General features: G+C 43.1%; 1 protein-coding gene across 5 annotated transcripts; it reads left to right on the top strand.

The window, feature by feature from the left end:
* The first annotated feature begins 32 nt into the window (after positions 1-32).
* Madm (MLF1-adaptor molecule) lies at positions 33-26,513 on the top strand. Of its 5 annotated transcripts, none has more exons than XM_065455334.1 (14): positions 33-415; positions 2,443-2,565; positions 5,685-5,876; positions 9,746-9,786; positions 9,971-10,065; positions 13,357-13,413; positions 13,734-13,826; positions 14,120-14,178; positions 15,391-15,492; positions 17,475-17,607; positions 20,974-21,121; positions 22,764-22,950; positions 23,970-24,089; positions 24,841-26,513. In XM_065455334.1, exons 1-14 carry the CDS (start codon positions 287-289, stop codon positions 24,949-24,951), a joined length of 1,590 nt encoding a protein of 529 aa, XP_065311406.1. In that variant the 5' UTR covers positions 33-286; the 3' UTR covers positions 24,952-26,513. The 5 variants fall into 5 exon arrangements, with proteins under 5 accessions (XP_065311406.1, XP_065311404.1, XP_065311405.1 ...); XM_065455332.1 differs by having other exon boundaries at positions 43-415; positions 20,962-21,121; XM_065455333.1 differs by having other exon boundaries at positions 45-415; positions 13,734-13,817; positions 20,962-21,121.
* Positions 26,514-27,927: the final 1,414 nt, after the last annotated feature.

The following is a 27,927-nucleotide window of genomic DNA, read 5'->3' as shown; positions in this document are numbered from 1 at the left end:
TTTACTTATTGATGCTTTAGGTAGGTTATAGCCGTCTAGCTCTTACCGCCAACCATCTAACAAGGATAGCCCTACGCTAACTCAGCCTAAATGGTGTATTTAATGGCGTGTGGACGGCGTTGTGCGTGCATTGTGCGCTTTGCGTCGTGTTGGTATACGCACCGTTTGACACGATTTTAGTATCGTTGGTATCGTATACAGCCTTAAATCTGGTCCCGGTGGTGGTAGGCCCCTATTTCGATGTGTTCCGCATGATACAGCTTTCACGAAGCCTTCTGTTGCGACCATGGGTGACGCGAAAGACAAGATCCCTCAGGAATCCAACGAACAGCGTGGGAGCGGCGACGATTCCGAAGATGAAAGCGAAGTCCTAGAAGAGAGCCCTTGTGGCCGATGGCTCAAGCGGAGGGAAGAGGTAACGCTTTCGATCAACCAGTTCTCTCGTTGACCGCAACCAACCTTAAACGTATTTTTCTGCAAAGAAAATAGAGAATTAAGCAAATTGGGTTGCATAGGGCTGCGCTAACGAGGCGTCGTTTGACAATTCGTCCGGCAAACCTATTCTCGGCGTCTGCCCAAATGCCACCGTCCCATCTTGGCCGTTTAATCAATGTCCGCGGATCAAATCACGTCAAAGATCGACGGATGTAGCCGTCCCCTTGACTCTATCCATGGCCTTCTCAAGCCAGCGGTTTGGAAACGCCCCGGCTGCTGCTGTTCTAGCTTTTTAGCAGTTTTATTTTTATTTTCTCTTTGCTTGCGCAAGTTGTCGGAGCGCGTCGGGGCGATCGCACCCACGAGGTCAGGGTTGTTTGTCAGGCCCCCTGATGATTTACAAACGACTATCGCCGAGCGCGGAGCTTCGTGACTCAGGCATATGCGTAGAAGGGTTAAGCTGCGGTTGACAGTCGTGTGACAACGGCTGCTCAGCCGTAGTGGTCCCGTTCATTTTTTTTTTATTTTTTCTTCGTACGTACACGTGTGCGTGAATGTGTATGCGTGCGCGCGCGCGTTCTTTCACGTCTGTGCTGTTTTGTGATGACGTCATGCACGAGACGTTTAATTATCATTTCAGTCCCGCCGAAAGAACGTTAGTCGCTGCACCGGTCTGTTACAACATGGGACGGTTCAGCGCGGATAGTTTCGGAAACAGTTTCAGTTGGCGATTGTGCTCCGGATCGCGCCGAGCGAGAGAGGGACAAAATAGTGAGCCGATGTCAATTGAACCGCCCCCCCCCCCCCCCCTATCTTCTCGCCTTTTATTACAACGGTTACAACTTGCCACAGGAAAAAACAAGGCAAAAAAAAAATACTCTTGGGATTTGGCGCGAATCGTCTGCCCACAATGCAAGCGCTGTGAAGAAAAAAAAAAAAAAGAAGACGCCGACTTCTGTATGGTGTACCGGGCGCAGCAGTCACGTGAACAATAAAATGCTAGAAAGCTTTGGAACTGTTACACGTGTGCAACAAAGCATATGGAGGAATAGAGATGGTTGTGCGTGATACAATTAGGGTAGTATGGTAGGGAACTCAGTGGTAAGCGTGGCAAGACTGTGCACCAAAAATGTCTGGCATTGTGCTCAGCTTCTCTAACTCTAAGGAAGTTGCGCGAATTCCAGAAAAATTTCATTCGCTAACGCAATTTTCGCTTCGTGCAGAAACTGCTCGTGCAATTGCACCCATTGTACGAAACAATGGCCTCAAGTTTTGGCAACCCTTTTGACAGCTGTGGACTTCTTTGCACGTCAGATGCTGCGCACACTTTCCTCCTCTATTGTACAGTCGATCAGACCCTCTATAATTTAACCAGGCCTCACAATATTGCACTGTGCTGTTTGCATTGATTGAAGCAAACAACACCTTTGTTGTGAGAATTCTGTTACGAAATAGCAGCGATCAGGGGGGGGTATGGTATGTGGAACCCTGTGAAAGTGGTTTAGGCATGTTATTCTGTCGGCTTTAGAGAAAATTGACACTATAATTTGACATAGGCGGCTGTGTTGTCACAGACGATGAAAGGCACCCATAAAGTGCTTTTCCATTATTGCGAGTTGACATGAAAATAGAGGATGTTTCATCAACATGACAACGTACCACACTATGTTAGATATTTATCTGTTTGTTTAGACCAATAAAATTGTTTTTTATGACAACGATAATGAGAATGCAGTTACTTTCTCCATACGTGTTGAGATGCTGCATTTAGCATCTAACGAGCATTTTCATGTTCATGATATACCAGTCGGTAGCAAAGGAATTGTCCTTGAGCGGGCTTCAGGTTTAAAGAGATTACTCAAAAGTAAAAATTGGAGAATGTCATGTCAGTACATCTTCAACGGGAGTCTGCAGTATAGCCAATGTATTGGCTTGCTGGCTTTGCTTCATTTATTTACGCCGGCTTGCATACTGACATGTTTTTTTTTCTCTCACTCTCATCTACAGGTTCAGCAGCGGGACATTCCAGGCATAGATGCTGCCTACCTTGCAATGGACACCGATGAGGGTGTTGAGGTTGTCTGGAACGAAGTCAAGTTCTCTGAAAGAAAAAATTTCAAGGCCAAAGAGGTAGGAGACCCTACTGAAAACATTGCACGTAATCTTTACTATTTTACTTTTGCGGACCCAAGGTGCAAGCAGGGCAGGCAATATAAAGGAAGATAAAACAGCAATACACAACACAATAAGTAACAGCATCGTATGCACAATAATGTTTATTTTGCAGTCTGATCTGCTTTAGTGAAGCAATTCCATTCATGTGTCATCCTCGGGGCGGCAGGGGTGGGGGGGGTACACTTAAATGGGTCAGTGCATGCAAAGTATGGCACAAGGTTGCTTTGTTGGTAGTGTCAGGTGGGCCTGCTAGTTAAGCGTGTTATAGACGTGATGGCTCTAGAGCTATTTTGTTATTCCCAAGTTGGGAGAGAAATTATAGCGTAAACTTTTGCCTTCAGTCTTGTAAATGCTGTGTATGTCATTAGCTTTTATTACGTTGCAGGGTGTGTCTTACGCGGTAGATTTGTTAAATATAAATACTGTACCACACTGGTGGAATCTTATCAGCCACGTCTGACAGTGTTTTTTTGTGTATGTGGCACATGGTTCTTATGGTAGCAAAGTTTTAAAACGAAGTACTGACATATTTTCGAAGTTATAAAAAATGTACCGCACGGATCTCATCGTTAAGAGGATGACACTTGGCAAATATGAAGGTTAAGAAACACTTTAAAGGCGTTTCAATTTGATGCCAAAGACTTCTCGAAATGCCGAGTTGGCATCATCAATATTATTGCGGTGCCATGACACGCAGCAGTACTTCCTGACATCGTGTAGCCATAGGGCTAGGGATGCTGTTGCAAAAAGAAAAAAAAAAGGTTTGCACTTGTTTTTTTTTTTGGCCTCACTCACTCACGGCAGCAGCAACGATGATAGGAACAAAGTAAGTAAATGTGCGATGATGAATTCACCTTCCGGGTACCAAAACTGGTTAGTAGAAAGCTAGTGCAGTACATTGTTTAGGGCCCTGCACTGCTTGCCAGTCCTCTTCTAGTGTTCAGAGGGTTTGGACATTCAAGATGGCTGCATCTTCTTGCGTAAGGACCTGTGACTAAATGTTGGAAATGATCCACTTAAGCCAAAAATGTTCTGCCATTAACTCATTTAACCATTCGTGGAGGCAAAAGTACAACTATTCAGTGAAAATCCGAGTTTGAGGGAAATTTGGGATATATAGTTTTGCTGCCAAAGAAAGTGAGTTTGTTGTCTTTCTAAAACTCTTCTATATATAGGTTGAAAGGAAAAATAAAACTCCCTTGAAGACTTTAGTTGGGTGTTGGACTCTTCTTGCATGCCGAAAGAGCATGTGCTGCAGTGTATGTGCCAAACACATACCTGCCAACGCTCCCGAATTTTGCAAGTAAACAAAAAAAAATGTTTCTGGTTGATATTGGCATGTAATGAACATATGCTTTAATGGATTTTGGATATACAGTGAAAGCTCGTTAATTCGAACTTCAATAATTCGAATTTATGGATAATTCGAACTGTACGATTTGGTCTGGCCAAGCTCCATAGAAGTCTATGTATAAGAAAGTCCGTTAATTCGAACGCGAGAAGGTTCCCTCACGGATAATTCGAACTGCGCTCGCCTGGCACACGGCCAGAGAAACGCGCCTACTGCCTACACACAAGGCTGTATTGCCTCCGAAACGGAGAGAACGACGAGAGAAGGCAAAATCGGACAAAAATCTAACCGACGCGGGGTCAGCCAGAAGGCAGTGGCGGCTGCCGCCTCTCCGTTCTACGTAACTTGGGAGACTTCTTGCCCGTTGCGAATCTCGGAGGCTTTGCAAATCTTGTACAGCTGCTAATGTTGTGCGGAGATGGCACGGCAAGCTCCAAAACACAGCGAATCAAGTACGTCGCAGCTGCGCTTGCAATCAAGAACCAACGAATCAGGGCCTTCGCCACCTTCACATGTTCAGCGTCTTTGTCTCGGCAGTCTTCATCGGTTGTGCACCTCTGTTTTCAGCTTAGGAGGTATCGGCCGTCGCGATTCATTGCGATGGTGTTAAGCCTCGGCTAACGTTCGTTTCGGTGGACATCGGTGGTGTGGCACAGTCGGACCCAGAGCTTCGACTTGAAGATGGCGTGTGCCGCGGGCACACGCCATCACTTTCTGACACGCCAAATTTCTGACATGCCCTACTGCTTCCAAATCGCAGTGTACTGTTGCCCTCCTTCACTTTCGTTACTTCGAACTTTCGTTAATTCGAACTGAAGCGGCTTCCCCTTGCGGTTCGAATTAACGAGCTTTTACTGTATTCAAGGTAATTTTGTCTTGAATGCGACTTGAATGTTGTGACTGGCTTCAACTTTATTCACAGCATTGCCAAGTTTCTGTCCTTAAAAGTACAGGTGGATCATTAGGAACAAGTGGTCAGTTTATTTGCATAGTTGGGACTCTTTGAAGACAACGAATGATTGCATCTTAGCCGGAGAAGTCTGGTCTGGCTGAGCAATGTAGTGTGCTTCACCGTGTAACTTTGCGCGCAGTTGACAATTTCAGATATTGTCTACTCGATTCAAGAAACAATTCAGTTCAAAATTAGAACAATTCGATTCAAAAACTGGTGCTCAGTGGCTGTGATGTTCTGCGGCTAAGCACACGGTCACTGGTTTGGTTCCTTGTCACTGCTGGTGCGTTTTGAGCAGGATGATAGGAAAATTAAGTGCACGTTAAAGACCCCACCCCACTTTCCTTTCCAGTATGGTCCACATTAATTCGGCGCCCTCCATGTGGCATCCCTTATTGTGGCTCTGTAGTTTTGGGACGTTAAACACCTTTAAATTTTGATTCAGTATTCAAAAGTATGGAATTTTCGTACACCCCTAGAAATCTCTGTAGGCAGTTGTCTTGCTCAGTCTCGATTGTCATTAGTGTTCAACTTGGCATTGTCATGGACTTGATTAGGCTGATGGTAATGTGGCAGGAGGGAAAGGTGTCTGTTGCGTTGAGTCCGTTTGTACTGTCTTAGGTACATGGTAAATTGAAGTCATTCTACCCAGTAAAACTGTGCATGCGACCTTTGAAGGTGTCCGTCGGAGCTCGAGTTGTAACAGCCGAGGACGCAGCAGTCCCTCCTCGCACACCAACACAACGTGGAATCTGGCACTTGTTGTTGCAGGAGAAAATACGTGAGGTCTTTGACAGCTTGGCTCAACTTGAGCACCCAAACATAGTCAAGATCCACAAGTACTGGATGGACAAGGACTCGGAAAAGCCAAGAGTCATTTTCATCACTGAGTACATGTCCAGCGGATCGCTGAAGCAGTTCCTAAAGAAAACGAAGCGAAATGTCATCAAGCTCCCCCTGCAGGTACGTGCTAATACTAACGCACCTTCTTTTTCTTTTCCTTTTCTCTTTTGAAACTGTCTATTTAAAATGGGCCTGAAGGGGGTTCTGTAAAAAACGGCAGAAGCTGAGAATTTGTAGATTTCGTGGAGTGAGACAGCACTGACAAAAGTTTGCCACCTAGGAATAGCTGTTAAAGAATAGACTCTGAATGAAAACATGAAGTCAAGGCAAATTGGAAGGTAAAGAATGCGAAATAGTGGAAAAGATTTTTTGAGTCTGAGATGGTGATGTGCCAACCTGTTTCGTTGGATGATTACATGGAACTAAACTCTCTCTCACGTAATCATCATGATCGCATTCAGGTACTCAAGTTTGGTATGTCCCGAAGTTCTGGCTGCAATTGCAGGAATGGAATAAAAGCGTCCTGTGTACCGAAACTAGCTTGCAAAAATAGGTATTTCAATAATTTTTCTGGGTATTCTGATGCCTGGCAGTTCTTATTTCTTTGTTTATAAATAATACAAATTGAAATCTCGGTACTCTCTTACAAGTGAATTGCACAGCAATTTTTTAAATCACTCTCCAGAAGAAGTGATCCATAGTTTTGAAAACATAGTTCCACTTGGAATGTCTTGCATTGGGAACATCATTGCTGGCACAGTTTACATGTAGGAGCAATAGATTCTGGGAGAAGTGTCACTCATTCACAAGTCAATATTTTCTATCAGGCTTGTACTGCCAGAGTCGTCGAGATGTAAGCGATCAGTCTAGCCCAAGATATGCATGGATATATATATATATATATGTATGTATATATTGGCTTGAATTTTTCAGGTAAAGCTTGCCAAATCTGCTAGGTAAAGAAGTGTAAGGTTGAATTTTTTTCTTCTCGTGCTTCTGCTGCCTTTTCTGGGCCCCTTGAAGGCAACACTCGTCTCTCTTTAGTACAGTAAAGTGCAGGATATGAATACCGTAAGCGCTACTTGCTTATTGCCACATTGTTGCATATATTTGGATGTTTGTAGCGCTGCCCAATTCTTGAATAATGTAGGACGAGCCGCCACATGTGCAAGGGTGAAGCACGTGTTTATCACAGCATCGTCTGCTAGGCTTTTCCATTCACTGCGAGGTCCCTGCCCAGCTGCAAGGCACTCAGGCAATTTGTGATTGGCGTTGTTATTAAATAATTGGGGGGAAATCTACTATACACTCTGTAGGTGCAACCTTTTTCTTTCTTTCTTTTTGCAATGCAGTACTGCAGCATTGGAAACTTTATATAAATGTAGCTTATTAACCGTAAGTCTTATTTTGACCCTGCTGTTAGGTTTCAAGATTTTTACAGGAGTGAGTTGACTTCAACATTACCTGCACTTCACTGATTAAAGAGAGAGAGAAAAAAAGTGTCGGCTTGTTTGCTGCCATTAGACGTTGTGTTGACTATGTTTTTATGCCTCTACATTGTGTTGACTACTCTCTTGCGTACATTCAGCCTCAAAGGTTTATGGACCGCTGGATCTGAGAAAAATGTATCTCGGCAGCCTTGGAATGCAACCTCGCGTTCTGACTTTTGGCCTGTACAACGTTGTGATGTGTGGGTTTTACTGCCTTTGGTCACAAATCACTCAGAAATGTAATGTTTTCTCAGATGCTGTGGTCCATAAACTTTTGTAGATGGATGACTGTACAGTGATGCCTTATCTTATGTAATTGCATCTCCTGCATCAGCACTTTGTTGTGTTACACTGCCCTCTTATCACTTTGCATGTTTGGCTTGCAAGGGTGGTCAAGGGAAAAAAAGAACAAATGCATTTCTCTCTCTGTAGTAAGGACATGCTCAGTCAACATATATTAGCATTTTCCCTCCCCTAAATCATATCTGAAAATTTAGTATTGCTGCTGTAAGTCAAAGATGAAGAAATATGTGTGCAATCTCCCTTGTGAGAGATTGTTAATGACCATTAGCTGCAAGGTTACTCAAGTCTTAGTTTCACATATAAAATTGCCTGTATTAATCTACACTCATTGCCTTCCTTAGTGCCTTAATGCACTATTGATGTGCTTTGCTTTGCAAGTAAGTTTGAACCTATGCTACAAAGTACTAACTGTTAACTGCAACTTACTTTTTATGCTTATTTTGAGTATCAACGCACTCCCACTTTCTTTATTTTGCAAATCTGCACTGGTTTGCATCCTTCTGTTAAACAAACAAACAAAAAAGCTTAAAGTTACGTAGAAAGTAGCTCTGATATTCTTTTTTTTTCATTTGTGGCTTAACGCAGTAAGGAGTTTGCACTGTGCTGAAGCTCTGATTCGTGATTCTTTGCCAGTATAGTGGATCACAGTGTTTCCAGTGTATTAAGCTAGGAAGTTTGCACTTTGAAATTTGGGTCATCTACTATTTGAGACTTTTAACTGAGTGTTTGTCGTCGACTTTACTTCAGCCAGTGTACTGTAACAATTTGCACAGAGCTGCTCACTGGAAATGCTAGTGGGCACAACCCTCACGCCGGCAGCAGAAGGCAGAGCACTGCCTGTGCTCCATTGTGGAGCTGATTTACAAGAGGTTGACAGTGTGTCCACTTGACTTATTTGTTCTTTTGTAACCAAGCCGACTCTGCATTGCCTGCACCTTTTGGAAGCACTGTTTTCCAAAATGCTATATCAATGCAGTTTAGCACATGAAATGTGAGCAGAGCGGACCGTAAGCCAACACTAAACTAAAACTGTCTGGTGGTTGTGTTCTTGTAATGCCAGTTTGTCTATCACGTTTTCTCGGAAGTTTTGAATTAGCTTTCTTTCTTGCATGAAATATCTAGGCAAGGTTAATGATAGCACAGTCCTTAATGGTTATTTAATTATGATAGCTTTATTTTACTTCTGAATTTTGTTTTTATAATGAACCAGTAAAAAAGCGAGAATTCAGTGGCTTGATTGGATTATGCTTCAATGATGGCCAAGCTCAATTGCATTCAACGTGAATGTCTGGTGCTTGCATGCAAAGCTGCAATTATTGTAGCTTGGGGCCTAGCAGTAGCATTATAGTTACTCTCTGTAGCTTTTAAAGCATTATTTTAATAGTATACCCATGCAAATTTACAAAGCATTGTGGCCCTGTCTTGTTATGAAGTCTACCATTCAACACCTGCGCTTGTTTCGCATGTTAGTGTCATAAAGTATTTGTTGTCATAAAGTGTCATAAATCGGTGTGAATGAAGGAATGTGGGATATAACACCATAGAGTAGACACGCATAAGCACTATATACGGAGAACTGTAATTGCAGTTGGGTGGTAGTCTTTACTGGAATTCACTTGAGCTACGACTCATCTAGACTTAGAACTTTCAGTCCAGGTTCTGTTCACTAGGCCCTGTACCTCATTTACCACCACAGCCACAAGACTGGTAGCAATTGCGCAGATATATTTTACTCTGCTCAGTGCGTTCTTCACGTTGACTATAAATTGGCTTGCCATCTTTGTTGGCACTGGAGACTGACCTACATGACTGTCTTTCTCATTGGCCATCGGCTGCCTCGAATAAGCAAGGCAGCATCCATACCACTTATAAATCTTTCTGTTGAATAGGTTTACTGAAGATCTTTCCAGTCTGCCATGATTAAGAACCCAAGATGCAGGTTGCCAGTCAACTTTTAATTGAACGTAGCTTAAATAGGGCAGATCATCTTTTGCACTTCTTCAGTAGTCCTAAGGGTTTCTGCTTTCAAGATTTTTCACTCAGTCCGGTGGTGAAACCAGATCGAGTGGTGTGTAGCTCAGTCTCCACACGCAAGACCTCTTGGCCAAAAGTTGTTGCCGCCTGCTGCTACTGTGCTCACCGTGCACTGCGTCGTGTCACTGGCACGCGTCATCACCTTTGCAATTTTTGTTTTAGGCATGGAAGAGATGGTGCAACCAGATTCTCTCGGCCCTAAGGTGTGGTCCCAGCATTTGATGTTACTTATTGCGGCAGCGGGACTGTCGCACAGTCCCCGCTGCCGAACTTGTTGCCTGTTCTTGGCTGACGGCCGTGCCGCACTCTTTGCCGCGGTGGGCTCGAGGCGCTAGGTGCGGGCCTCTCTCTCACTGCTCTGTTCCTCCCCCCTCCACCCCTCGACAGTTACCTCCACTCTTGTCAGCCACCCATCCTGCACGGGAATATGACATGCGACACCATTTTCATCCAGCACAACGGCCTCGTCAAGATTGGATCTGGTGCGTTGTCCCTCGCTTTCTCCATTTTGTTTCTCTGTTTGCTGTGCATTCCAGCACATAGTTCAGCAGAATAAGTGGTCACTCGCCTGTACTTGCTCTAACTTTGTAGGCTCGCTCATACTCATGTACACTTGTACTTGTCAGCATTCACTTGCATTCAGTCACTTCAAACCAGACTCACCGGCACCCACTCATAAGCATACTCTCTGGCGAGTGGGAGCATCTGCTCCCACTCACCAGCACCTTTTTGCATACATGCATGCATACATACATACATGCATACATACATACATACATACATACATACATACATACATACATACATACATACATACATACATACATACATACTTGCTGCCACTGATTATTGTTCGTACTCACATTAACCAGCATGTTCGTACTCATATCCACTAACTCTCTAGCATTAGCATCCATTCATACTCGCATCTGCTCAGACCCTTCATTATTCACTAATACTCGCACTCACTTTACACTCATTTACAGCTGTGCGATAGTCTTTGTCCATGTGAGTGAGTCCGCCGACCTTTGCTCCAGCACCTCGATAGTCGGGCTGTTATAGACCAACTTCATAACATGTTTCACTACCCCATTGTTGCCAAGAAGCATGCTGGTAGAGCAGCCTTTAGCAGGCCGAAGGGGAGCTTGATGTGTTTATACTGTGACAAGCCTGTTTAGCCCTCGTGATCAAAGAGCAAGGAAGTGGGAATAGAAACATTCAGAAGGAGTGAGGTAGAGCAAGTGCAACCCCTCCCCCCCCCCCTACTTTCCTCAAAAGTTAACCCTTTGAGGGTCAATTTTTTTCGCCTTATGTGACCGCCGAGAGTGGATTTTTTTTTATGGCAGATTCTAATTCTTCTTAGATTTATTTCGAAAAAAAAATTACCGTAATTTTTCTAGGGCGACCGTAAAGTGAGAAAAAATTTTTTGAGTTGGTATGTATGTACTCTTCATTCATGAATAACAACAATAAAAAAGAAAATAAACTTATAAGAATTAAAAATTTGATGCATTGTTATACACGCACACGGGAATATTTTGCAAGACTCAAATGTTCCTGCTCTTACACTAATATGTACATCCATAGCTTAATCAAACCGCATAGGTGCACTCGCTCAAGAAAACTGCGTGGCTGTGTGCCCGTCAAAAAAGCAAATGTGCGACAAACTTTCGCTAATCTTCATCTTATCTCCAACCAGAGGCAATTAGTTTTCTCAAGTCTAAACAAAAAAAAATGCAACAGAAAGCATGCATGGTGGCATCCTTCCTATGCGCACCCCTGTGAGCACTAAACGAGCAAGAAACAAGCAGTCGCCCTTTGAGTGATTAGTAACAAGATAGCCATCAGTTTCGCGAGTGCAAGAAGCCAAATCCGCCCGCTGAACAAAACCCAAACCCGGCGCATACGCACGCTGATGCCCGAGCGATAGTATATAGACGCGCAGGAGCAAGCTAGCTCTAAAACAAACCGTGCAACGAAAACTGAGAGAGGGAGGTGGGCAAAAAAAATTCCCTGTATTCCCACATAGTGTCAGCACATGACGGAAAAGAAAAAGTTGGGAAATTGGCGCGCTTTTTAAACGTACAGACGGCACCGTAAATATACGGCATCAACCATTTTTGGACTTGTTTGCGGCGCCGCATATTTACGTCATTGACCCTTAAAGGCTTAACTGGAAAAATCCGCAATAGCATTCCCTTCGACATTACCTTCAATCCAAGTACAGCGGGACAGCGATGAGAATTCAGAGTGGGTATGCTGGTTCAGGAGGTTAAATTTCATCATTTTGTTTGACCGGGCATCATCAAAAGGGGAAGATTGTTTCGGCATTTGCTTTTGATGCACCTATTAAGGTGAAAGCCTTAAACAGCTCATGGGCCGAAAATTTGACCGTACGGCATTATGGCAGCAAAATTCATTGCCACCAAAATTGGGGGTGAAACCCTTGAGCTTCGGTGGGACTCAAACCCACGGCCTTTGGTGTTAATTATAGGAAAGTGAATTAAGGCACAGTTCATTAAGATAAGATTAATTAAGGCACTGGAACCCATGACCTTTGGTGGGAGAAAACAATAGGATGTAACAATGCATTAGAACGAAAATGTCAAGTAATGTAATGAATGTCTCATGTGCGTGCAGGCTTTCGCCTTGATCCTCTTTAGCATATGCTAAAGTGACTCTCAACATTTTCTCTGAGTACAATTTAATAGAGAAAGAAATAAACTCGTGCACATCTGCAAAAAAGGATGTCAGAAACTTAAGAGACAGAAGTTAAAATAATAGCCAACTGCTTTGCATTCCATCCACACTTTGTAATTTCAGTGCACTGTGTTAATGTTGTGGTAATCGGGTCTTAAGAGGAAGCTTTAGCTCGGGCCGAACTCCGACGTGGCCTATTCCAATACATGTAAAACGCAAAAACGTTTTTCTGAGGTAACCCCTAGACCGATTTTAATGAAATTTGTTGCATTTGAGCGATTTGTTGCAATTTCGATTTAGGGCATGGATTTTGTTAAAAAGATTTTCAAATATACGACCGTTTGAAAAAAATAGAAGCATGAAGTTTACAAATTCATAGCTCTGCATCAAGAAGAGATATCGTGGTTCTGTAAACGGCATTCATTAGATCATTCAAAGCGGACAAATTCCATATGTTATTTTACATCTTACGTGAATTTGTTAACATTGTTTACAAGGGTTCTGCAAAAGCTGTATTTCCATATTACTGAATTTTTTTATATTCATGTGTAACATATCAATTTTGTCCGTTTTAGATGTACTATTAGGTGCAATTCACAGAATTGTATTATCATTTTTCGTTGTTGAGTTAGAGTTGCAAACTTGATAGTTTCGTTTTCTGAAAATTTTCAATTTTTGCCAATTTTTAATAAGAAATAGACGACCTAACTCAATAATTCGAAACCAACAGTCGCTAGATTTTAAGTTTTTCTTTTAAATGCAACAAATCTCGTCAAATTTGGTGCAGTGGTTGCCGAGAAAAACAAATTCTCCTTTTACATGTATTTAGATAGGAGCCTCCGAGCTAAAGCTTCCTCTTAAGTTGTGAGCATTTAGGCGAGTGGCATGTCAGTGTACGACTGTAGGTACACTGCAATTATTTTTTAATGTGTGTGTAACAGGGGACTTGGGGACACCATGCCATCTTTACCGGGTAACATTGGGGTGCTCATGTTTGCTGCCTTACTCTGCACCAAAATGTGCTTGGCAAGCTGCCTTTGTATACGTGCGTCACGTCGGCATTTAATTTCCAGGCTCTCTTGCGTGTGCAAGACTTGCTACTATCTCTTATGGTGAAATTACCCCACATGGTAAGCTGATTGATTGAAATGTGTTTTAACATAACTACACATATTATTTCCCATTATTAATCTTCCATTATGCTCTACAAGCTTTAGGGAGAGATTTGTTGCACCTAGTAAAAGCTGTCTCGAAAGGTGTCTGCTTATGTAAATCATGTCAAAAGCCTAAGCACTCTTGGTACTGTCCTGGCTGTCCACTTTTCTGTCCCTTTCCTTAAGGCAGGGTGACTTAATATGTGTGCTCCAAACATGCTTTATATGTTTTTCTACAGTTTGGCAATGTTGTCATCGTGAGACCTTGCCTCCACCTCCTCCCTTTATTATTTCAGTGGCGCCTGATGCAATCAACCACCATGTCAAGACTTTTCGTGAAAACATCAAGAATGTGCACTTTGTGGCGCCCGAGTATGGAAGTAAGTCGAGTACGTGTCTGGCACTGGGCCGCTGCTGTCTTCTATCTTTTCCTCTCGGTGGCGACATCGACCTCTCTTGTGACGTGCTTCTTTCTCATTTTTCCTTCTTTTCTCTTCCTCTCTCGTTAGACCATTTGTTGTTGAGGGTCAGTAACCGCTGATATATATATGTTTTTTTAATCTTGTGTCCCAACTTGCTCTAGCGTAACTTAATTCCTTAGCATTGCTGTAACATCGCTTCCTTCTAAATTGACTTCTCTGACATGAGGTTTTTGTTCCGACTTGTTCCTTTCTTTTTCCAGCTGCACCTGTTGTAACACCCGCTGCTGACATATACTCGTTTGGGATGTGTGCTCTCGAGGTGAGTGACTTCTTTCTTTTACTTTTTTTTTTCAAATTTTTTCGGTTGCCAATTGAAGACATCAACTGCAACAGTGTTTTCGGCAGTGGCTGGTGCAGAGTGGCAGACAGGCGTAAATCTGCGCGGTTCTTGGGATAAAGGTTAAAGCTGAAATTACTTTGCCTGCTCATAGCTTTTATGGCTTATGCCATTTGACTGAAGTATAGTTAATGTGTTCCACTGCAGCAATACCCACTGGTAGTGGCATACTGACTATACAATGTTTTGTTGCTGAGCACGAGCTCGTGGGTTGGATGCCTAGGCATGGCAGCCTTATTCCGCTGAGGGGGGAATGTGGAGGTGCTTGTGTCCCGTTCCTTGATCACGCATTTAAGGAATCCCGAGATGGCTCTGAATAATGCTAAGCTTTCCGCAACAGCGTCTCTAGCAGCCTCTCTTGATTTGGGTCTTTGAGTGACAGCACCATGGTTGTGTTATCATTGACCATAAGAGAATGATGAATCCAATTAGCAAGGTGATCATAAGGTGCAAAGATGAAAAGATATCGAGGGGCAGGGGGGAAGGACATAATGCAGTAAGTGCAAACGTTTGTAAAATATGGGGCATTCATTGCTCCTTGTATACAGTAATGCCAGCTTGCTGAAAGCAAGGAATTGTTTCTCGCTGAGGTGCTGGGAGATCAAGAAAGTCCGACTCTCCATTTAAGGATACAAGGTGGAATATGTTGCCCATGCTGGGCTCCGTAGCGTTGGTCATTCCCAGGTGCAGTCCCACAAACCAAAGTTCATCCGAGTGACTGTTTACCCATCCTTGTTTTGCTTTCTGAAGCCGAACAGGAAGCCTATCGCAGGACAGTCCTTAGAGTGCACTAACGAAGGCGCAGTTCTTTGCATGCCAATGTCTTCAGAGACAAAGGCTGATATTGACAGCAGTGCAATTTGTCTGCAGATTTGCCTCAAGTTCTTTACTGCCTTGCATGGCCACTGAAATTGGTGAAGCTTTTATTCTTTAGTTTTAGTCTCTGCTTTTAGCGGGAGGGCTTGAAATTCTGCCTAGCCTGAAAAACACTGTAGCGTGCAGTTTGACGGCTTCTGGCGCAAGATGGTAAGTCATCCTTTTCTTTTTTCATTTTCATGTGTGTGGATATATGCCACGCCCTACTGACTTGCCTGCTCTTACTTCGGTGTCTTAGATGCTTACCTTTTCTCCTAGATGGCAGCACTGGAGATTCCTGGAAATGGTGATTCGGGCACGCAAATCACCGAAGAAGTCGTCAACAAGACGATCGAGTCTTTAGAAAACGTTCAGCAAAAGGTACTAACTCGTTCTTTCTGTAGCCTCTCCCAGCAAAGTTTTTGCTTGGCAGATAAGGCAACACATTCTACCAAGTGTTTCATGTAATTTGAACCAAGCTTCTCAAAAAAAAAGTGGCGCATCTTAAGAGAATGGTAGTACCAGCTCACTGTTCATTGTCAACTTGTAATCAGTGTTGGTCCCAAGCTAATGCTTCCTCTTAAAGGGACAAGAGACATTAAACAGAAAATCTGTTCGAGAAGTATTAGCATATTACGTTCCATAATTTCAAAATGGGCCATTCTTACCAAGGGAGGAGGCATGATAAGTCAGAAAAGACTCAAAAACTTTACAGGTGACAGCACTGCCTTGAAATTTCTTGTACCAACTCGCCCTGGTGTCATGGATTTTCACAGCATCTGCTCTGGCCTACTTAGTTATCAGTGAAGATGGACTACATTGTAAAAAGAAAAAAAGTGAGCGACTGAACTTAAATGGGGACGAGGCACTTAAACTTTATTTTTTAGACAATTTGCATAAAATTTGCCCAGTTAACGTATTTTCATCAGCTGATCTCAAAAAATGAAATAATTTTCTTTCTATGATAAACATTTTTTTAAATATCCAAAATGGGATGTTCTTTGTTTAGGGCCTAATTAGCTAATTAACAACAACTTGCACAGCACCGTACAGCACACGGAATAGATTCTGCACATTCACAGTGTTGCAAGCCATAAATTGTTGATTCAGGCCGTTTTTGAAGCGAGGTTATAGGTTGTCGAACTTAGAAAAATATCAATTTGGGCATTCGTTGTGACTATTATCAAGATGGGCATGTTTTATGACTGAGTTAGGCAACATATAACTTCACTCAAAAATGACCTAAAACAATGATTTATAGCTTCAGACACACTTTGAACACTTGGATTCGATTCAATTTGCTGTGCGTTACCGTGCAAGTTTCTGTTAATTAGCTCATTAGGCCCTAAACCAAGAACACTCTCTTTTGGATATCATAAAAAAAGATTTATCATAGGAAATCAAAATAATTGCATTTCTGAAATCAGCTGGTAAAAATACATCAACTGTGCAAAGTTTATTAAAATTGTTTCAGAAAATAAAAAAGTGATTACAGTTCCTCGTCCCACCGTAACTGAGCCACAGTGGCCCAAATACGAAAAAACAACAAATTTTAACATCTGTGACAACACACTGATGTACCAACTAGGGTTTGTCAGAAATGAAATGCTCAAAGACCATTCCACATAAAAAAAATTAAAACAATTTGTTTATGTGCATTTAGGGTCGCGGAGAGTACATTGGTCCAAAAAGAAAGCAATTAAAATTGCTGCAGAATAATTAGCATAGTAATTAACTGCTTCCGTACCTTGGTTCTGTGCCGTGGGTTTGTCCACGGGTTTCTGGTTAAAGTGGCCAAGAACGAGCTCGGCTTGTCAACAGTGCATTTCATTTTCAAGCAATGCCACAGTAGAGCCTAGTTTTGCCTCGCTGCTTACTGGTGCTTTTGGCAGATGGCAGCTCACAGTCCATAGGACAGTGCAAGCAGGAGTGAAAACGTGTTGGAAATAGGGGTGTTTAAAAATAATTTAGCCATTTTTAGTCTGGATTCGGGATAATAGCGAGGCACAGATGGGGTTGATTAGTAATTGGTTTGCTAAACTATCCAAAACTTCAGCACTCCCATCTCCAGAGTATCAAGAACGCTATTGTGGGCCTTACCATCATTTATATCTGGATGTTGAGGCATCAAAGTTAGCTTATCAAAAATTATATGTGGGACTTTTGGAGATTAAAGAAGTGTAAGCCTTGACCTTCATTTTTTCCCTTCTGATGATCAGCTTCTTGTCGTGAAAATAATGATTATGTGGCTTTAAAGAAACACCGTATCAGTCTGAACTGATCGAGTTTCTTTTGTCTGTACCTTTAAATTCTGAAACCGGGTCAGTGCTGCACTAGATTCGGCTTACTTTTTTTTTTTTTAGGACTTTATCCGCAAGTGCCTGCGAAAAAATCCGCTGGAGAGGCCAACTGCCAGGGAGCTGCTTTTTCATCCAGTCATCTTTGAGGTTCACTCCTTGCAAGTCCTGGCAGCACATGTCATCATCGAAAGTGCCTGTGAGTATGTCATTTTGTGTGATGGAAGTGGCTGCCGTGTTGTGTGGGACCTCGGTATTGGCAGGCTTGCTGAAACCAGGCCTTGGGCCATTTTGATCTTAGCGCCTTGGCGCTTAAAGGCCAACTGCAATGAATGTGCACCTTGGCTAAATTTGTTATAAATGGGCAGTAGCCACTGAAGCAATCCAGGCAAATCCGCAGGGCTGGTCATTGTATAGTTTTTTTTATTAGCAGCCTTCAAATGGCACTGCCGGCACTACTGGGCCTAAAGAAATTGCACCGTCTTAAATGACTACTGAACTTTAACTAGTGGCCAGATTTGACAATGTTTGACTGATTGGAGAGTCCGGAATAATTAAGCTACAACTGGAGCTATCGTCGAAGCTAGCTTCTAGTGCTCCTAGCACTTCCTCAGTAAGATGGCGCAAAATTTGCTTTTTCGTCGACTCGGCAATATAATTTTTAAATGACAGCAGCAGTGTAGACTCGGACGCTTCTGTCGAGTTGTCTAATTTTCCGATCCGACGTCTAGGCTGGTTTAACGATGTCTCAAACAACCGTAGATGTTCATGGGTGCATGTTATTCTGATAATTCTGTTTGACTGATATCGAGTGCAAATTTATTTTTCCCACCATGAATTGCCCTTGTTTATCAGCATTTCAACAGCGTATGTACAAATTATGGCAAGCTATCCTTCCCGCCGTGTGGGGTTTTCACTTGCTGAAGAGCACGCAGTCGGTTTCAGACCGACTTTTGATTGAAGTCTGATTAGCAGTCTAATCTCTTTCATGTTGAACACTAACTGCGCAAGTGCCCTTAATCATTACTGTACAATATTGTGGAACACTCTGCATTACTGTACAGTGCTGTACGGGAACTGAACAAGGCCCTTGAAGGCTCCAGTGCCAGCTGAATGCACACTATGGGGTGATCAATAAGCTTTCCTGAATTTTTAGTCACCTGTTTTGAATAAGGTAATTCTAATCCTTGAGCTGGGTTATTCAGGGAGGCAGACACTAGTTGCAAAAGAAATTGAAACACATATCCAACTAATTAAAAAAATCGCTAATTTCGTAATTTGTTACGCAATTTGCAAATTGTTGCCGGTGGGTTTGCAAGGCGTACCCACTTGGAATGAATTTTCAGAATAACACCAGTTTGGATTTATGCACTGAAGCACTAAAGTAACTGGAACCCCGTAGTGTTTCATTCCATACTGGGAAGTATGGTGAAAAGCAGGACATCGGCTGTCTTGCTGAAGGCAGACAGCTGAACTGTTCCGTGGCACCGGGGGTCGTCGCTTGGCTCTCTTAAATGTTCTGTCATCCCTAGTACTGACCAATCAGAGCTGCTTATTTTTGATCTGGCAAGAGCCAGCTGTGGACTTGGCAGTCTTGGCATGACGTGGTGTGAACCTTGGCCAGTTTGTTACTCATAATATACTTGCAAAAGCATGTTAGCAGCAGGACAGAAGCAAGGAAACTGGCAAACCAAAGACTGCATTAGCACCATGTTTGTTTTGCCATTTTTTTTTCCTCTGTCTTGCTCGTAACATGCTTTTGCAAGTTTTCAGCCTTAGCATATTTATTGTGGCAAAGCATAGAGAAACTGTTAAAAAAAAAAAAAGAAGTGAGAAGGCTGCCACAAAGCTGTGACCAGAAACTGTGGTGCTTGCCATAACAATGCGTTGATGTCTCTTAATGGAACTCTAGTTACAGTAAGCTTAAAATCACTTTATTCTATATTATTTTACTCTTATAGGTACCTAAAATTTCCAAATTGTGCTTGTTTTGTGGCTTTTCTGGCTGCTCCCTTCTGGGACAGTGCTTCACTAATGTGTACCTGGTCATCACAGTATTGAATTCGATAGAGGCATTAGGCCTTAACGAATTCATGTATCTCTGAGAACACTTCTCAGTCAATTAACCCTTTGCGGTCATTAGCATGTGCCCCCGCTATGGTCATTGACGCCATGCATAGAGAGCACTTGTGCAAGTTTTTTAAGTGATTTATTTCAGAAAGTCTACTTCATTTGTGGGGCTTTCTTACAGTGTAGTCGCCAGCTAGCATCCTGTTGGGGGTGGTAACCATGGGAACAGTTTTCTCTAGGGTCCTCATTGTTCCTTTATTCTTCAGTGCTCTTCTAAACTTGTGCGAATTCTTTTTGTAAAATGCGTGTGGAGATAAGGTTACCATACTTGATGCCTCGCAGCACTAAAGAATGCTTGCAAATTCCTTCAAGTGCGCTGACATGATGAAGTGCAATTATCAGCAGTTGTATGTCTGCAGCACATGCTAGGAAGCCATTCCATGTACGCAGGGCTAATATTTTTACATGTCTGGAGGGGGCCTGACACATTACTGCAAAGGGTTAAAGCTGCATGCTTTGTTCGGTTGGTTTTGGCTGTTTTATTCACACTAAATTTACTTGAAAGGGACACTAAAGTGAAACAATGAATCAGTTTAGACTAATGAAGCATTGTTTCAGAACCCTGCAGGCAGTCATTTAAAAAAATATAGTTTGATTATTAAATGAGAAAATGAAGGTCCAAGTATCAGTATTTGAAGTTCGCGCCGAAACCCCAGCGCCGGTACGTCAGCGTGACATCAGGGATTTCAAAGTATGTTTTCGCATTTTGGCTGCGTTGGCTGAGTAAAGGTTCCCGAAACTTGCCATGTTTAGTATTTGGTTCCTTTAGAACACAAGTGTAGTCAGTCTGTACCGCTATATATAATTAGTAGGCCCTAGAAGATGCCATAAAAATCGATGATGTCACAGCCACCAGGTGCGGTAATTTAAGTAGGCGTTGCCACCCGTATTTCGTTCTTGCACTTTTTCTGGCTTACCAAACGTCTTATTGTTGTAAGAGTGGTGTTTTTGGTGTCGTAGAAAAGTAATTTACTGATGCAGAAGAAATCATTTTTCACTTTGGTGTCCCTTTAATCTGTTGTGGGAGTGTCAAGGCGAGAAACTCCATTTGTGGGGCAGTTATTGTCTTGAAATCTGTGTCTTGGCGTTAGCGCCCTTGAACTGCCATGCATAATGGTTGTACTGTAGAGCACTGTTGATAGTCACTGGTCGACTGCTACAAGTTCCCAGTTTGCATATAATCTGATAAGATTAGTAAAGTTCATTTGTGGTGTCATGGTTAATGTTGCCACGTTAGATGCCGTTTTGCATTGAAGTAACAGTTGAAGCTTTCGTTTTTATGTGTGTGTGTGTGTGATTTTATATGCATTGGAGTTCTCAGTGTCACGGGATTGTGGCATAGCTTTGCTAGTTTTTTTTACCATTCGGCCACAGCTGGAATGGTGGTCTGTTGGTTCCATAAGGTGGGCCTTCACACTTTCAGCTTATCACCCAGACCAACTGACGGATGAGGCCGTGATTTCGAGGTACAGCCAGGCAGACATCGTTGCCGAGATTACTCACCGGGACGGCAGGGTTGGCGTGCAGCTGCGAAAGAATGAGGTGCCCAAGCTGGAGCTGGAGAAGCTGCTGGAAGATGTCAGGTGGGTGTTCACCCCGTGCATATCCACCATGAGCAGTGACCACTGAAAGTTTAGTAGTTTCACCACAGTTCTTGCATCTTCAGAACCATAAAAAGTGCCCAGCTGCAGAATGGGGTAAGCATTCGAGCCCTGCAGGCGGTTTATTCAAGCATACAGAATATAGACTCCATGCAATAACTGTCCACAAGAGCGTCAGATGCAAGAACATCAAGTATATTGTGTCTAGCATATTTGAAAGCGCCTATCAAGTCAGGTGGGTGTTCAACCCGTGCATATCCACCATGAGCAGTGACCACTGAAAGTTTAGTAGTTTCACCACAGTTCTTGCATCTTCAGAACCATAAAAAGTGCCCAGCTGCAGAATGGGGTAAGCATTCTCGAGCCCTGCAGTCAGTTTATTCAAGCATACAGAATATAGACTCCATGCAATAACTGTCCACAGGAACGTCGGATGCAAGAACCTCAAGTATAGTGTGTCTAGCATATTTGAAAGCACCTATCAAGCCACAAGTGGTCATAATTGGCGCACTTCATAATGGGATCATTCTAATGGGACATCAAATCCCAGAATTTATTTAAGCTTAATCGCTAGAAAGTTCATGAAGTATCCTCCTACCATTTTAAGCTTATTTCAGTGGAGTCTCCAGTGCCGTGGAATAAAATTGTGTAACTTAGTTGCACTTATCAACACTCCGTTATAACTTCTGACTGAAGGAAATGACAGGCTTCACTGCAGGATGGCTTGAATAAGTTCAGCTGTGAAAGTAATTCCTTTGTTGGTAATGAGGACTTCCGTTAAAGGATCATATTTTGTACGCGCTGTGATCATTCTGCAGCAATGGTGTTCTGTTGCTGGACAAGTAGTCACAAGTTCAATTTTTGACTGTCGCAGCCACAGCCTGATGACAGAGTCCAAAAATTCTTGTGTATTTAGATTCAAGTGCACGTTAGAAAACACCAGGTGGCTGAAATTAATTTGGAGTCCCACAGTATGGCACGTTTCGTAGATCATGTTTGATTTGGGACATAAACCTTGTAATGCTCAGTGTGTAATTTTTGCTACCAAGTTTGATACCTCGACATTGACTGATGTGTGGGAAACCTAATGCATGGCCTATTGTAGTGTTTTTGATATGCTGGAACGAGTTTTCAGATGTATAGATAATTCAGCAAAGCGATTACTGATTAAATACTATAATAATTAGGTTTATTGATTACTTATTGTTTATTATTTTGTATGAGAGTACTCTTCACAGCGAGAAATCATAGTGGACAAGTTGCTGTAATTTTCCTTCATGTGGAAGTGTGTTAAAGCATCACAGGTTTAAACCACGTGATTTGTTTTTCTTGGCAGCGATAGCCACATGCCGGCGTGAGTGAAAAAGCAAGTGCACTCGTGTGCATGCAGATTTATGTGCACATTGCTGAATTCCATACGGTCGAATTGCAGGTTGAAACGTCCGTAGATCTCTTCGGCACTTCTCCAGTATATCAAATGACTTCGTGTTCAAGCCAGCCATGCATTTCCCATTAAGTTTGAGTCAATGAAACTTGCCTTTGTACCCAGAGTTTAGCTTTTTAGTCTTGCTGTGTCTCTCCCACCTTCTTATGCTTTTTCGTTTTCTTTCTTTTTGCTACCCAGAAATGGCATCTACCCCTTGACGGCATTTGTAATGTCGCACCAGCCAGTCGTGAGGCCCCGGGCATCATCACCTGAGGTGTCCGAGTCTGTCCAGTCCGCATCACCAGAACCGTTCGACGCTGAGACGCGCCGCATTATAAACATGATGTGCAACATCAAGCAGCAAGACGAATCTCAAAACTTTGTTGTAAGTCCTGTTAACATCAGTCATCCGTTTGTCTGCTTTCCTTTTTATTCAACTTGTATATCTGCCAACCCTTTCAAATGTTTTGCACTGTTTATGAATTTGGTATTAATCCATGATTTTGCTAATGCTTCGCCGGTTTTGTGAAAAGTAAATTCTGTTTTGAAAGAAATTTCGCTCTTCAGTCTCCGACCATAGCCTTTGAGAGTCTTCTGATCGTGAGAGTACACCAGTGACTACCTGCTTGGAGCCAGTTTATTCAGACAAGTTCCTAAAGGAAGCAAAACCGGCAACAGCAACGCCTCTGAAAAAGTCGATGGCACCTTAAAACAGTGTGCTGCTTGTCACTTTGTCATGTTCAAAGTTTGGTGCTTCTTAATCATATATAATCGTTGAGTGTGTGTATATCCCACAAAAGGCACATACTTAAGGCAAACCCAAAGAAAATGCGTGCTATTGCCTCGTCCCCTGTTTCGGTATAGTGTGTGCAAGATTATTAATTATTTTAGAAAAGTTTGCACGTTGGCAAGCAGGAACTTGTTAAAGCCTCATGCGCATAGCCTTGAGCAGAAGTTAAACATATTTAAACAGATGGTTCGGGGCTAACTTGATTTCTTCTTGTAAAATACCTAACTTATTATACAGAGAGAGTGATACTATAGTGATATTTAATCACAGTGATATTTAATCAACATTGGCCTTATCGGTGTTGGTGATGATATCAACGTTGGTTGTTTAACCAAAGGCAGGCCTTTACTAAGTCGGCGATAGCACTATTGATATAGCTTGTGTGATATGGGGCATAAGGTAAAGCAGTTTTATAAAGACATATTAGATCCTTTTGAGAAAAGGCCTTATCTGTTGACTCTACAGACATTTCTAAGACACGCTGAGAGCAGCAGGGTACGAGTCATGTTTGGCTATGTGTAGAGCATCATGGCTGTATTGTTTACGGTGGAGTTCTCAAGATATGAATGCACACCCGGTGTCTTGAGCACCAGTTCTATTGCCTTTCTTCGCAGATGACACTCTTGCTGCGTATGGACGACAAAATGAATCGCCAATTGACTTGTGAGCTCAGCATAAAGGACACGCCATCAGTGCTGGCCACAGAGCTGGTTCACTATGGCTTCATCAACAAGGTACTGTACCTTGGATTTGCACATTTTGCTACTAAAGGAAGCTTACTGTTGACAGAATAAACTGTATTAGCACTAATTGCAGTTAAAAGTAGATACCCCCCTTATGACAAGTGGGGAAGGACTTTGAAAACCTGCTTGTTCTAATACAATTTGTTGTTTGTCTTGCTAAAACTTTACGAAATGTGCACACACTTTTTGTTGATTCACTGTTATGAAGTCGAGCGTGCATTAGGCTTGTTATGAAGTAGAGTGTGCATTAGGCGTGGGTGCACATTATTGTCCAACAAGAACAAAAAATAGCATGGGTGATGGTCCACACGCCTACCCGCCACTTCATCAATTTGTCCTGTGACCTGCCGCAACAGCTCAGTGGCTATAGTGTTGAACTGCTGAGATCTAGGACGCAGTTTAATCTCTGCCCCAGCAGCCGCATTTCGATGAGGGCAATATGGAAAAATGGTAGTGTACTTGGATTTAGGCGCACCTTAAGGAACCCTAGGTAAACAAAACTAATCCGAGGTCCCCTACTGTGGTGTGCCTTATAATTGGATCGTGGCTTTACCACATGAAATGAAAGTTTCAATCTAGCATGACAGCGCTTTGGCTAGGATTAGCAAGTTTTGAATAAAGGAACCTAATTATTAGGTGAGCTTACTGTTTTTTAGTAGGACTGTGATCAACAGGAGGGAATCCTGCAAGCTATACTTTGCTCATGCAGCTGGCTCTAGCGTTTTTTTTTTTCTTTCTTCAGGATGACAGGAATATGGTGGAGGTTCTGATCCAGGACACGCTAAGCCGCAGCCACATTCCAGGCATCTCCAATCAAGGTCAAGGAGCCCCAATTTCCGTCGGTGCCGCGTGACCTCCCGCCTCGAGACCATCCTCTTTAGTCATGGTGCCGTCTCTTTAGAGTGGACTCCGGGGGGGCGAGAGAGATGGGGCTGGTGATGTCTGTGCCTGTGTGGGGTGTGCTTGCCCAAGGAACTGCTAGCTTCTTGAGGAACTGCTAGCTTTCTTTCTAGTGTGTGCATGTGTGAAAGCGGTTGCTCGTGCAGCAATTGCAATGTCGACCGCTCCCACTTGCCTTGCGAATAAAGGTGGGGTTTCTCAAGGTCAGTCAAAGGCCATCTGCGAGTTCGGCCTTCCCCAATTTTTTTCTTTCGTTCTTTTTTGGCTTCGGAAGGAGCAAGCTGGGGCCAAGTGCTCGCGTACTGTACAGAAGTTTGTATATCGTGGAGTGAGGTGGAAACTTGAGCTGAAGAGAGAGGATCAGGGGAAGGGTTCTAGTGCAATAGGTTGTATCATGCTAGAGCACCATTTGTACTAGCCATATTTTGCGTTACGCTGCTCTGACAACCTCGTCTGTGCTGCCAGTGCTTGCCGCATCGGCACAAGCAACAGCTGCCAAAAGAAACTTGTATGACGTGCCCTTGTTTAAGGCTACCAGAACTTGCTTTAGATGAGCTCTTGTACTGAGCATTCCCAATGCGGCACAGTCCTTATGCAGTATACTAGTCCTTGTTAGCAGCCCGCAGTAGTGCTGGCACGAGACGAAATCTATTGGCAGATGAAGCGACTTCCAGGGGGACACGTCTTTCCACAGCTTCGAAAATGTTGTGGAACACTGCTCCTGAGAAGGCATGCACTGCACTGGCACTACAGTCGCTTATTAATCGAAGCAGCGCATTTAGTCTTTGTTTGCTGCCCCCCCCCCTCTCTCTCCCCAGTACTGTACAAAGGTTGTCAGGATAACCGCAAGAACGCTATTGTCATTTTGCATGATAGCATAAGGGATAGCACATGCCTTGGAAAGCTGAACGTGCATTCCCGCTTCCTTTTTACAATGTTGTTTGTATGAAAAGCAAAAGAAGGCCTTAAAAAAAAAAAAATCCTTTTGTTTTTTTTCTCTGCACTGGACTTGGGCTAGGTGCCATCTTCATTGTGCCACTTTTTTTAGCCGTAGTGTGTCTTAAACTGATGTCACACTGTCACATTTTCGATTGCAAGGCTCAGTCGCCATCAAAAGTAGCTATGTCACACTAATGTTAGTGCAAAATTATTTTTACCAAGAGTGGGCGCAGTAGCTTACATCACGGTTTGCTTGGTGGAGATGTTTGCGAGAACAAGAGGTGGTCACCCGCATGACAATTGGAGTATGCTTTAGTGAGCTGTCAGTTATGCATTAGCCTTCATTTGGCATTCTCTAGTGGTGCATTATGGTTGCCAGGAACAAAAAGGGTGGGCTTTCAGCTGGTTACCAGGCCTGTATTTTTGCTTTTTACCAGATATGCAGCTGAAGGGTGCGGCCTTTCTTTACCTTTCTTTTTTTTGCCTGGTTTAAAGGTGTCTCGCTTCAATTTTTTGTTTCTGTGAATAGAATTTGTCTGCCACAGGGGACTATGAATAAAAATTTAAGCCTTCACACTGTGATTGTATGTTCATTTTTTTGTTCCCTTACTGTACCAGTTTTCAGAATCAAAGTAAGGAGGCTTTGATGCGACGGTGAGACAAACCTGCAAATGGCTTGTGAAACAATTTGCCTCCCAACTACATACTTGACATGGGTCATTTGCAGACCCGCAGTCGCTTTGTAAACAAAGGATGTCTGAAAGCTAGAATAGTACATAATTGAGCTGTCCGACTATCTGGAAGAATGGTAAAAGATGCTGCAACATCTGCACCGATAGCAGTCCTCCACATCCTACTCCAAAATGGCATTTACTGCGAAATTGCACTCGGCCTGCACCAAAGAAACGAAAGCCTTGTTCCATTTATGCTGCTCGCTAGCGTGAAACCAAAACTTGCAAGTCAATGATGCAAATGCCGTCGGTCCTGAGTTCGCAGTTTTCACTACTTTGTTGCATCTCTCTCGAGCGCATCTCTCTCAAGCGCAGGTCATGCCACTCGGCAGTGTTCTTGTTAGGGCCGTTTGTCCTACTGTTCTGTATTCCTCATACTAGCGTGGCCTGGAGCTTGCGCATCTGGCAACCATCCTTTGCGACTTGCCTTGCATGTGCCTTCAATCACAGCAGCTGCCATCGTATTGCATTTGGACATTACTCAGAACCTAGCGGTGAAGTCGATGACGACTGCAAAATTTGTCTGCATTTTATTACGACTAGCAGTGCCGACAAAAAAAAAAGAAAAAAAAATACTGAAACTGGACACAGTAGTCATGAATGCACAAATTGCACAACACAGGTGCTATACAACCTATACATGCGAGGACAATTGACATGGTATCATTGTTTCTGTTCCATCTGGACTTAAGCTGCTCACTCATGCATGCTTCTGATCAACTACCTACTTGCTCTGCTGGCAATTTCAATTGTAGGGACATATCGTGCTGGTCTAGTACAGCCACCCAATTCTTTATTAATGTCGCATGAGCACCGAGCAGATAGTGTGCCAGTGCCTTGCTTGGAACAGCCTAGAAGGCCATACGCTGTCTAGCAACTTTTTTAGCAGATTAAATGCTATAACAAGTAATGTGTTTAGCAGACGAAATGAATAATGATGCCAAGGGCAGCTTGGGGGGGGGGGGGGAAGCAGGTGCTACCGCTTCCTGACGTCTCCAAGCCGTACATGTAAGGGTCAAAATTTTGAAGGCATTCAGGATCCAGGGAAGCCCCAACGAATTGGGGGGGGGGGGGGGGGCGATACGGTCAATTTTGTGACCGTGTAAGTTGCCGGCATGGTTCGGAAAAGTTGAGGGGATACTGGCGTCGATAAGGGATAGTTGCGTTGACGGGACACGGTAAACCCCTTGTGGCGTAATCAGCATCGCAATTGGAGTGCGCGGAAACCGATTCTTCGCACGTTCCGTGTTCTGTGGTTC

The sequence above is a fragment of the Dermacentor albipictus genome, chromosome 6 (assembly GCF_038994185.2).
Source record: "Dermacentor albipictus isolate Rhodes 1998 colony chromosome 6, USDA_Dalb.pri_finalv2, whole genome shotgun sequence".
Lineage (NCBI taxonomy): Eukaryota > Metazoa > Arthropoda > Arachnida > Ixodida > Ixodidae > Dermacentor > Dermacentor albipictus.
The sequence above is the reverse complement of the archived record's forward strand: the minus strand, read 5'-3'. Positions and strand labels throughout refer to the sequence as shown.

Excerpts from the sequence above, each read along its gene's own strand:
- Madm (XM_065455332.1), top strand. The coding sequence starts at position 287 with ATGGGTGACGCGAAAGACAAGATCCCTCAGGAATCCAACGAACAGCGT. Across the intron at positions 416-2,442 it reads GGCTCAAGCGGAGGGAAGAG|GTTCAGCAGCGGGACATTCC; the intron begins GTAACGCTTTCG and ends TCTCATCTACAG. Across the intron at positions 14,179-15,390 it reads TTGGGATGTGTGCTCTCGAG|ATGGCAGCACTGGAGATTCC; the intron begins GTGAGTGACTTC and ends CTTTTCTCCTAG.